Source organism: Rhododendron vialii, chromosome 5a, assembly GCF_030253575.1.
Source record: "Rhododendron vialii isolate Sample 1 chromosome 5a, ASM3025357v1".
Taxonomy (NCBI): Eukaryota; Viridiplantae; Streptophyta; class Magnoliopsida; order Ericales; family Ericaceae; genus Rhododendron; species Rhododendron vialii.
In genome coordinates this window covers 10,752,815-10,765,070 of record NC_080561.1, presented here as the reverse complement: position 1 = coordinate 10,765,070, position 12,256 = coordinate 10,752,815, and the positions used below count along the sequence as shown (strand labels likewise).

At 38.4% G+C, this 12,256-nt stretch overlaps 1 protein-coding gene across 1 annotated transcript; it reads right to left on the bottom strand.

The window, feature by feature from the left end:
- Nucleotides 1-3,652: 3,652 nt before the first annotated feature.
- On the bottom strand, nucleotides 3,653-4,964 carry LOC131326956 (protein IRX15-LIKE-like). The gene has a single exon (XM_058359878.1). The coding sequence runs from the start codon at nucleotides 4,705-4,707 to the stop codon at nucleotides 3,754-3,756; it is 954 nt and encodes a 317-aa protein (XP_058215861.1). The 5' UTR covers nucleotides 4,708-4,964; the 3' UTR covers nucleotides 3,653-3,753.
- Between the last annotated feature and the right edge of the window lie 7,292 nt (nucleotides 4,965-12,256).

The following is a 12,256-nucleotide window of genomic DNA, read 5'->3' as shown; positions in this document are numbered from 1 at the left end:
GCCGGGGCCGGTGACAATCTGATATCGATAAAAGTTGTTTCAGAATTTGTTGACTGTTTCAGATTGAGCTAATTTTTTCAGGGAGCTATAAAAGATATTTCAAGAATAATTTTGCTATTTTAATCATTTTTGTAGAACCCGTAATGAGTGCCATAAAAATTTAAAAAAAAAATTAGTACATGCCATAGCTAATGGCCAGACAGAGGCTTAAGGGTTGGAATTGGGGAATAGAGTTTGTGCCTGAAAACGCAGCGTATTGGGGCGCTGCTGCCCCTTTAAAGACGGCAGCTCGCCTGAGAAATTTGTGTTAAAGTGTTGGTGTCTTTGTGCGTGATTTTCGAAGCCCAAAAACCGAGGCCGTACGGAGTGGCCCAACATGCGGGCGTTGGAGCGGGTGAGCGTGAGCCGAAACATTGGGGTGTCCAAAAGATCTGCACTTCATTCAAAGATGACATTTCAATTGCAGTGCCACCACTTCACTATTTCTATTTCAGTCCCTCCATTAAATTTTTGGGTGCGGAACGGATACTATGTGGCGGTATCCGTCAGTTCAGATTTATTTTCTCTCTCTCTCCTTGCCCAACCACTCTTTCTTTTTTTCTCTCTATAAAATCCGAACTGTCCAAAACACATTTGAACGACTGAAATCGCTCACGAAGAACCACGTGTGTGGTACCAACCCGGCACCAAAAACTTATCGCTTCCATCACCCGTCGCTCTTATATTCGGAAACTCACCGACACACTCCCAGTTCTCTCAATAATTGTTTGCTTGGTTGGTGAGAAAGTTGGGGCAATCAACTCCGAAAATTTCGTGTTTTTCAAGAGAGCTTCATTTACTTTACCCTGTCCCAATTATCTCACCGTTCACTTTCAATTTTTTATGTAATTTTCTGTGTGCTCAGTCGTCATAGAATCCACAATTTTTAACTTTCCCAATGAAATTTTTTTTCCTGTAGAAATGATTTTTTCAAAAGAAAAAAGAAAAAGTTTTCTTGCAAGATTTTTTGCCAATAAAATGCATACGAGAAAATAAATTTTATTATCTTATACTTTACCTCATTTCACTTTTATTGGGAATCTGTTTCACATATAATATTTCTGATAACTGAACGGAGTCTTCATGTAATTATCTGAAATCTGTTAAACCAATCTAAATCATCCGTGCTCAACTCGATTTCGACTCGTTAAATTATTCAATTTCTTAAGAAGAAAGTAGCCACTTATTTAGGAAGACTAATTGGTACGTATATCTTTTTCGAATTAAAATTTCTCAATTTGTTTGTTTATACATGCCTACCCGCAAATCGGGGCACGTGCTTGCAGTGTTAGAATTTTAGATCTGAGTATCTTGTCCAAATGTTACTATTAAAAAAAAAAATCTTCAAATCTTATTAGGAATAAGGTCACTCCACTCAACGTCAAAGTAATTGTTTAAGATTAAGATGGATTCGGAATTATGTAAGCAGGCCAAATTCAAATACATATTCGGATACTTTTGAACCCGTCTATGACCGCACCGACCGACATGCGGTGTCCAATCTAAGTCCTGTATGGAAAATTCGAGTCGTTTAATAATTTAAAAAAAAATATGGAATAGCCTAGTGAAAAATGAGGTCAATTGGATAAGTGTAGGTGCTTGATCCTGTAATCTAAATGAAAAATATGAAGATTTGATCGAGCACGTACACTTATCCAATTGACCTCATTTTTCACTAGGCCACTCAAACTCTCGGCTCAGATATTTAGTGCGGAATCCGAAGTGAGCCTCATGGGCCGCGTACCAGGCGGTGGCTTTAGCATTTTTGAATACTTTTAATGAGCTCAGTTTTTATTCTCTCCATATTGGGATATAGCAAAGAAATTAAAGCAAGCAAAATAATAAGTTATAGCTCGTGATCGACTCAATAAAAACTTGCTTGTGATCACCAAAACTAAACAAATCAAATTTAGAAGTGTGATTCAACGAACTCTGAAATAGCTTAGCAAAAGAAGAAGAAGAAGAAGAGAACTCTGAACTAGATGATCAACGAAATTTCCACATTTCATTCTATAAACTTAAAAAGAAGTGACTAAGAACATCTCCAACCACAAAATGAATCTGTCTATAGAATAGAATCGAACGAAAAAAAAAAATCAAGAGACTCGAGAAGATTGAGTCAAGAACAAATTTTATTAAGAGCTCCATCGTCGAATGCATACCTAACTATTGAATAAGAAGCGATGAAAACGATGAAATCTGTGAATGCAGATGGAGTTGCTATTTGGATAATTATTGCTATAAATACCAATGAATAGTTTCTAACTGCTATCATATAGCAATGTTTCTCCAATGAGGCATATGTAATTTCTTCTATTTTCTCCAAAATATCAATTTGAATTGCTATTCGTGGATCCCATGATGAGAGTTGCAAAATCAAAAGGGCATGCTAAATATAACTTTAAAAATCGTAAAATATAGTAGCATGTATTTTACCTCATCATTGTTGAAGAAAATTTGGAGCTTCATGCTCTCTATAATATAGAAAACCAACACGAGATTATGAGAGTCCCATCCAAAACTAGTAGTTTTGGTTTCATTCCTGTCTATCATGATATAGTCTTTTGCCTCCAGACTTTTGCAATGAAAATTGCTTGACTGTTGATAAAAAAAAAATTGCGCTATAATATAGCTATAGACTATAGTAACACATATACCAAGCCATTGGAGATGCTAATTAGGCTCTGTTCCGGAACAAAAAATAAGTCTTTATTTTTTAAGAAGGTAATTTCAAGCTAAAAAATTATGAGTTTATTGAAATTTAAAAATATGCAATATAGATCTTGTTTGAAAGATCTCGATGAGATCTTTTGTACGATGCAAAAAAATTAAAAAATTATTTTTTATTTACTTTATTTTTTAGTTTGAAAATGTGAAATGAACTGTTTATTTTTTAAGAAGATTTCTGGAATAAACCATTAAGCAGCCAAATATGAGTAATCACAACTCTAAATCTAATCATCTACCCATGATGATTTCAATGATGGCGAGATTTGAACAACTAATTTTTTTTTAAACTGTCAATAACATATTAGAGCCCGAAGACAATACAGATTACATCAAATGATACAAGAAACCAAAACTACTAAGACCGACGAAACGCCTAGATTAGCAATCAATCTAGATCCAGGTAGTTGACAAACCCAAACGATTTCCCAGCTCAAACTTGAAAAAGCACGTATGAAATCTGGAAGGTTTCTCAGCTCAAAAGCGAGATTTGAACTACTGAAACACTCAGCTTGTCTAGACTCCTTTACAATTCCATCATCACTAGCTCTCTCAAAACTACTCTGATTTAATAGTTTTTTTTAAAAAAAATTTATGTTATTTTTCAATCGATTATATCTTCTAATTTATAAAATTTTACGTGATTTCGAAAACATTGTATTATATAAGTAATCGAAATCTATCAAACAGGATCCATATTCGATATGAAATTCATTACAGATTCAAAGATATAATCTATTTTTTAACCGATTAAAATAAAATTAAGAACAATTAAATCTGGATGGAGAGAATATGATTGTGGTTGATCTGAGACATCATCTCGTGCCGAAACGAACAGCTGAATCAACCGTACTAGAAGGTCATAGTGCAGCTTTGCACTCCAGAATTTCCAATTCCCATCTTACACATATATCTTAAAATAAAAGGCAATTAAAATAAGAAAATTTATACAAGTAATTCACAACTTCTTTCGAGTAGGAGTATAATTTAATCATCTAATCTATGATTTTCCAACGATGCCGAATTGCTGCAGAACTCAAACCTATCAGCCTCCATTCTCCCCACCACAAAATGCCCCAACAAGTCCTTCACCTCCACCAAATTCTCCCCACACAGAAACTCCTCACTGCAAACCCTCTCCACTTCCCTGTCAAACTCGTGCACAAACACATGGGTTTTCCCTCCTCCTCCTCTCTTACTCCTAGCCAGCACGCCGGCGGTGTAAATCGCCGCCATCCTCCCGGGCGCCGCGGGGAAGTACCCGCGCGGCCCGTCGACCAAGATCACGTCCCAGCCCACCTCGTACACGTGATTCGGGAAATCGTTGATGCCCAGCTTGCAGTCGGAGAACAGGAGGTTTTGCACGGGCCGGCACTCGTGTCGGATTTGGCGTCTCGTGTGGTTGACCAGGGCGTGGAGGTCTCTCACCTTGGTAGTGAACTGGATGTCGTAGGCCTCGATGTCCGGGTGGGATTGCTCGAGCTTGGAGACCAGGTAGGCGCTCTCGTCGACGAAGACGGTGCGGCCGCCGCGGTTGAGAGCGTGCCAGAGGAGGGTCTCGTGGGTCAGGCCGAAGACGAGGAGGTTGCAGTTGGGGTAGCGGCGGAGGACGGCGGCGACGGATTTCAGCTCGGCGGAGGAGAGGCGGTTGGCGTCGGTGGAGTTCGAGATGGAGGCGTAGTGGAGGAGGGCGTCGAAGATGGGTTCGGGTAGGGAGGCGCCGCCGCCGTCGGCGGCGGAGGAGGCGGTTGTGGTTGTGGTGGCGGCGGTGGGAGCGCGGGTTTTGGTGGTGAGGAGAGTGAAGAGGGAGAAGAAAGTGAATAGTGAGGCGAAGAGGAGGAGATAGATGCGGTGGGGAGTGGTGGCGTTGGCGGCGGTTTGTCCGCCGTGTTTGGGTAGTGAAGAGGGGTGGAGCAGGATTAGTTTTGTGCTGGCCTTCATTTTTTGGAGAGAGAGAGAGAGAGAGAGTAATGAAGAAATGCAGGAGTGAGTGATTATTGTACTTACTACTGCGTGAGAAGCAGACTTGTTTGGATATTTTGAGGGAATTTATATTGAGATTCTTTAATGAATGGTTTCTGTTAGAAACAGGGGAGGAGACGGAATTAAAGTGGGAGAGGAGGGGGGAACAGAGGAATCACGGACGTGGGGACTTTAGACTGTACTTATCTTTTTTCCCTTGTTTTTTAAAAAAAATTTTGAGAAGAATTTGAAAGAATACTTCTTCTTTTCTTTTTTTCCCACTGATAAGATTGGAGAGTCCTGCTAGGGTTGGCAATGGGGCGGGCAGGAATGGATACCACTATTCCCGTCTCCGATTCCCGAATCTAAATCCATCCCCATCCCCTCCCCGATTCCCACCGGGAAATTATTTTTTCCCTCCATCCCCTCTCCAGATGGGGAACGGAGATCCCTGTGGGGAATTGAGGATCCAACTGGAACCACGCAAAACTGGTATTCTTAATCCGGTATCCCTCCTGCAGCAATACGCCAAGAACAAACAATACATGCAAAGCTCTTTAAAACTTCGTTTCTTAGTCTCTCAACACGACACTATTTCATGAGTTTCCGACGTGAATAATATTTATCTGACTAGAACTATCAATTTGAGCTCTTTTTTCTGCTAATCTTCTATCCGTAGTAAGTGAATTCAATTACTTCTACGTTAATTGACAGGGAGATTTAGTTTCTTTCTTTCTTCCTCACTTATGTATATATAGTACTCCTATATAATTTTCATTTATGTATATAACTTATTTATTTTATATATATACACACAAACGGGGCGGGACGGGGACAGACTCATACCCATCCCTTACCCCGTTCCCCATTTTTTTTAAAAAATTATCCCCATCCCCTACCTGATCCCCGAAAAATCCTCGAATCCCCAATCCATTTGGGGCGGGGAATGGGGCGGGGCGGGGCGGGGTGGAGCGGTCGGAATTGCCATCCCTAAGTCCTGCCTACACGTACAGATCTTAAAAATGAGTGGGCCCGGGAGATTAATCTGAATAGAAGAATGGAAAATTGAGAGCCCGTTTGAACACTTTTTAAAAAAATAAATATTTATTTTATATTTTTAAATTAAAAAATAATGTAAATGAAAAATAATTTTTTGATTTTTTTTGCATCGTATTATAGATCTCAATAAGAATTTTCAAACAAAATTCATATTGCATATTTTTAAATTTCAATAAGCCTATCATTTTTGAACTTGAAGTTGACTTCTTAAAAAATAAGTACTTTTGTCATGTTCCGGAACGGGGCCTGAATTGATCACCTGCACATATCAGATTGAGCTGATTTTTTGTGCACCCACTCGATTTTTCTTAAAAAACTAGTGAACGACTCGAATCATTCGTGTGAAACCCAGAATAAGCCTCACGTGCCCATTAATATGCTCATGATCGGTCCCCTTAGCTTTACTGAAGATATGAGGTATCTCGTACTCAAATGAGTCGACAAATTCACTTAGGTCTTATTGGTTGCAAAGAACCAATACCCACGGAAAAAAAGTTAGAAACGACTGAGATAGGTATCCATTGGACATGCCCATGACATTATTGATATGGATTTTCATCTCCCAATTAGTTGGCCTACAATCGAGCACACAGGTCAAGGTCGGGGTGTACAAAAAACCCGAGCCCCGACGGACCCGATCCGAAGGGTTTCGGACGGGGCCGAACATATGGTTCGGTCGGGTACGGGTACACTTTTCCAAAAAAATCAGTTTTCGGTTCGAGGCTCGGGGTGCTGTTTTTTCTTATCCGACCCGACCAAAAGGCATGAATTCATATAGTTTACTTCGTTTTTTGACCCGACCCGATCAAAAAAACCGGTTATGCGGACGGGTATCCCCCCCCCCCCCTATTTCAGTTCGGGTTCGGGTCCCAAAAATCGATAACCGACCAGTCGGGTCGGGGCCGAACCCGACCCGTCCTACCGTGCACACCCCAAAGGTGCAAATCCAGCGGAGCGGAGAGTCACAAATCACAAGGTATTATTTGTACGGTGTTGATATGGGTGGAGGTAGAAGGGCGAAGGACAGATGTGGATTTTGCGAGTTGGTGAGACCGGACGGTAAATCACCGATGATGGTGGTCAGTGGTCAGTGGTGGTAGACCAGCAAGGTAGGAGTATTATTTGTACTACCGTGTTCTCTGGTTTCAGAAAATGGTGGTGACTGGTGGTACCCAGCAAACCACCTCTTTTTGAGAGAAATTTCTGGTTGCAAATCAAGTACCACATGGACCCAATCGGTGCGTCCAAGCTGAGCAATTGACGATCTGGAGTGAAACAGCCTTTTCATTTTCTTTTTCCCTTTTTATAAATCCATTCAGTATCTTTGCATCCGGACCGTTAATTGCATTTTTGGATGGTTCAGATTGCGCTGCACGACATCACCTCAGCAATATCCTATTTGCACCAAAAAAAATTCTCCTTTTTTAAGATGGAAATAAACATGCGTGCGGTGACTATAGTACAAATTAAAATTGTTAGATGGACAATTATTCGAACAATATCAAATACAACTCATCACATACACGTGGGTTTGACACACATTTAACACAAGACCCACGTGAGAAATTGTGTTTGGTGTTGTATTTGGATAATTGTGCACCTAGCATCTCTTTACAAATTGGGATATGCATAGATGTGCAGAGGATGAAATTTTCCTTTTTAAAGATGGGTTAAAAAAATAAATTTATGGCGTGTATGTGCAGATGGTGAAATTGTGTTACTCTCCGTCACTTTTTCAAGTCCCTTGAAAAAAGAAATGTGTAATTTTTGGATAGAATAATAATGTACTTTCATTCTCAATTCAGTACAAAGAATTGGGAAATACTAGGAAAAAAAATGTCTGAAAATACTTTTCTATCTGAAGTGTAAGTCTTTTTCGTAGGAGACATTTAGGCCATGCAGGTTTTGAGACTTAAGGAAAGTTTTTTGGGTAATGAGTGAAAAGTGATAGATAGAAAAATGAGAGTAGTAATTAGAAATAAATTTTATTGGAGACCACCATACGCTGAAAAAAAAGGTTGGGTCTAGAGACCCAAAACGGACATGATCTTAGTGTTGTTTAGTAAACATTTTCATGGAGATTTTTGGAATAACAAGTGGAGATAGATAAATACAGAGATGATTGTAATAATTAGAGAGAAAATCTATTGAAAACGGTGCTGAGAGAGAGAGAGTGGTTCTAAGAACTTCAAGTGAACGAAGCATAGTTTATAAGATGGAAGCCTAATAGAATTTGAATTTGTTTTTTTTATATCAAAATAGTTTATTTGAAACGACTTATTCATATATTTATCGATGTCTACTCAATGTATGTTTGTACATCTCTAGGTAGTTTACTAGACAATAGATTCGGATCCTAAATTCGAGTGAGGCCCTAACGGATCGTTTTGCTGGCAGATAGGAATTAATGAATTTGTTAAGTATTTGAAATGGATAGATAAGAGTAAATAAAAATAATAATCTGAGAATTTACTTTTAATTATCTTATAATGAGAATAAAAAAGGGTTTGGACATATTTGAGGGTACGTTGATAATTACGCCGACCCAAATAAGGTTATCCTATATAAGGGTAGGTTGAGTTTTGCTAAGACCCCAGCAGGGTCTTAACTTGTCCGCTAGATATACAATCCGGGTGCAAATGAAAAACCAAACACAAGATATGAGTGAATTAACTTATCCTCCCAAGGTCCTTACACCTTATCCCCTCCCTTCCCCGCCTGGCAAACGGCCGTTAGAGCATCAGCAGTGGAATAAGCAAATGTGAATAATCAAAACATGCTACATCAGATTTTGATTATCCATTTAGAGGTTGCTAAAGTTAGCAATGTCCAAATCCCACATTGGTTATTTTTTTGCCCATAATCAAAATCAATGGACCCTCCAAACTTTTTCCCTTCATTTCACACACATTTTTTGAAAAAGCGGTTTTTGAAGGAAAAAGAAAACAGCTTATGTTAGAAACAGTTTTTCAAAAAATACACTTTTTTTTTTGATAGGCAACAAAATTTTATTAAAAGCTCGCCAGAGGGTACATCGAGAGAGGACCAATTACAGACTTCAAAGATTGAAATCCATAAAAGACAAAAAAGAAAAAGACAATACAAAAAGATTACGTTTAATGAAACTTGAATAAGCCCTCGATTAAAGGTCATTTAACCACCGTCCCATATCAGAAATATTGGCCTTGAGAGTCGCCATACAAAATCAACCTCAACCCCATTCTGCAACCCATTAATGATAGCACAATACATGAGTTCTTTCAAAAAACACACTTTGTTCACTTAAAAACTATAAATACAATTTTGAGAAATTTTGAAAGAATTATATTTACACAAATAGTTTTGAAATTTTAAAAACTATAAATATAGTTTTTTAAAAACAGATTTTGTGTGAAAAACAGTTTTCTATAAAAGAGTTTTGAAATTTCAAAAACAGATTTTTGAAAAACACACTTTATGTACTTATAGTTTGTAAATTTTTTGAAAGAATTGTTTTTTGTAAAAAAAAAAGGTTGCTGCAAAAAATAGAAAAAAAAATCTGAAAGTTACAGTTTTTTAAAATTATTTTTTGAAAACGTTGTTGAGAGAGAGAGAGAGAATGGAAGAGAGAAGGTTTTTGTGTAATATTGATGTACTTTTATTGAGAGAAAATTTGGTTATTAACAAAATATTGCTAACTTTGATTATTGAAGAGTTAAAATTTGATGAGTTGTTAAAAGGTTGCTAAGTTTGGTTATTCCAATGTGAGCACTTTTTTGATCCAACATTGCTAACTTTAACAATTTTTTGTTTTGCTTATTCCACTGTGGATGCTCTTAGATCTCATTCCGCTAAAATTCTTATTTTGTAAGTATATTAATTTTCCGCTTCATAAAACAGGTTATTATATTTATTTCAGTTAACAGAACAAAGTCTTGATTCTTCCCATGCCGTAGGCATTGTTGGGACTTTAGTCGGTTGCGAAGAGGAAAAGATGTGAAGTTAAGGGGAGGTTGTGGGCAATATTGGAGGGATGGGATCATTGGGATGGCAGAGGGCATTATTTTGTATAGTAGGCAGGGAGGCATCCCTACTTTATTTGCAATTATTAATGCATTTATGCCTCTCATCTACCCCCTTTATATTCTCTTCACATTTGTAGGCTCTTTATTTTTTGGATTCGAATCCGGATCCTCTACTGTCTATAGGATCCAGATCCGAATCCTCTCCTGTCCAAATATGGATAGGAGAGAAAACCGTCTTAATTGTGACCATTTTCTCTATTAGTAATATACAAATCCATATTAACTTTTGAGGTCCAACCCACGAATTTCGTGTTCCAAAAGTCGGGCATGCACTAAAGTTAAAAGTCGGCGCAAGAATATAAATTTTTGGGATAATTTTCACTTAGTACATAAGAATATTTGTGCTGTGAATTACAAAATTCTGTGGTACACAATTTTGTGGTCCAAGGTACTATAAAACATGGCAATAAAGCTATAGGGACTGTCCCGTACCGAAACTGTACCGACGGCAACGTCAGGCCATCTTTGGCCACCGAACGGCCAATTCGAGCCGTTCAAAAATTCTATTAAAAAAAATGTGGGGCCACCAAAAAATATTGTGTTTGAATCAAGTACCTTACACATATCGGATGCCGTTTTTTCTCCCGAGGGCCCCCTCATTTTTTTTTATAAAATTTTTGAACGGCTCGAATCGACTGTCTGGTGACCGGAGATGACTCGACAATGCCATCGGTACAGTTTCTGTATGCTATCCGTTGGTACGCCGGATAGCACTACTCAAAACTTGGTTATGATAAAGCAATGGAAAGGGAATCGAAATGACTGGTATAATCATTTGACTTTTAAACAGTAGCAATGAGAAAGTGAAAGGTTGTTAAGCAAAATGATAGCTACAATCAACTGCACATTTGACGGTTTTTGGGTGTGCCCGACTGCCCGTTGCTGTGTTTTGTCTGTTTGGCTCCTAAGTGGTCCATTTCGGATCAACTTACGCGCATCTTAATTAATTCTGAAATACAAATTTTAGTAGCGTCCACATACGGGAATCCCAATTAAAACTAGAACAAAACTCTATTTGGACTGACCACAAAAAAAAAAAAGGTTAATAGCAGCTGAGGCTAAGAGGTTTCCAATCCGAAACTTTAGAAAAGAGCAAAACCCTAAAATCTCAGACCTTGACTCACTAGGCGAATCCCTTGGGATTAACTGAAATGTCTTCTAACTACAATGCTCAAACACTTCTTCCATCAATACGAAGGAAATCCTTTTTAGTGGAAATTTTGTTAATGAAAGAATTTGAGTTGAACGCACCATGTTGAGCAGCTCCCCACACTTCAAAGGTAATGGTACATGATGGGAGTAATATGGGCATCATGTAGCCCTAAAAGGTGGATAATGTGAACCTTTTCACTCAAGAATTGCATCAATAATTGACTACTAATTCAAGCATTAGTTGTCCAAGATTCGAAATCCCCCTTTTCCCTAACAAGAATTATGATAAATCATACTTTCAATTGATAGGAAAGCCAATAGTCCAAGATAACAAATTTAAATTTGAATGGTGGCAGGCAAAAGGAATTTCCCATCACCAACCTTCTTTTGCCAAAAGAATAAGCCAACGGTTTGCTTCACCTTTACGGTTCAATAAGAGAACCCTTTGGCCAGTAGAGAGTGCAATTTGTTTCCTCCTTAAAAAAAGTGTGAACATTACCATATTTTTTATTGTTTGAAATTACGTAGGTCCCACCCATGTAATACACTTTTTAGTAAGTATAACATCACTTTGTGGTGGAATCCTCACTGTTTTAACAAAAAAGGAGAATGGTAATATTTAACCTCTTAAGTGGAAGGTGAACAAAACTCAACTTCTACTATTATAGTATACGTTACCATTCGTACTTATCAAAAGGTACTCTCCAAATGCTTTGGTTTGAGTTGGACAAGGAATAAGGTCCCGTTCCACTAAGGGAAAAGTACTCATTTTTTGGAGTTTTTAAATATCCATCCTCTTTCCTAACCTCATGTAAGTAATCATCCCGGACAATTTGAACTGTTAAATTCTCATCCTTCCACTGTATGAAATACCATTACTACCCTTTAGTATCTTTTAATTGGGAGCCTGATTAAGGGGGATTCGTTACTATTATTTAGGAAATGAACATACCTAATTAATGAGATCATATTAACAAACTCTCTCCTCTCTATATCTCTCAGGATCTCAGGATTGTTTAGGATGAGAACAAATCACACCTAACCGTAGTCCACCATAGCCGCCACCTTATGCCAGAAAAATCCCACCGCCGTACATCGATCACCACCGCCACCCATTGATCGGACCACCTCCGTTAGTCTTGTTGTCATCAGCCCTTAGCCGTCGCCGCACCTAGTCGGTTGCCATTGCCGCCCCTAGCAGATCGCCGTCGCCCATGTTGCCGCCACATCCATGAAATCGTGAAGATCTGGAA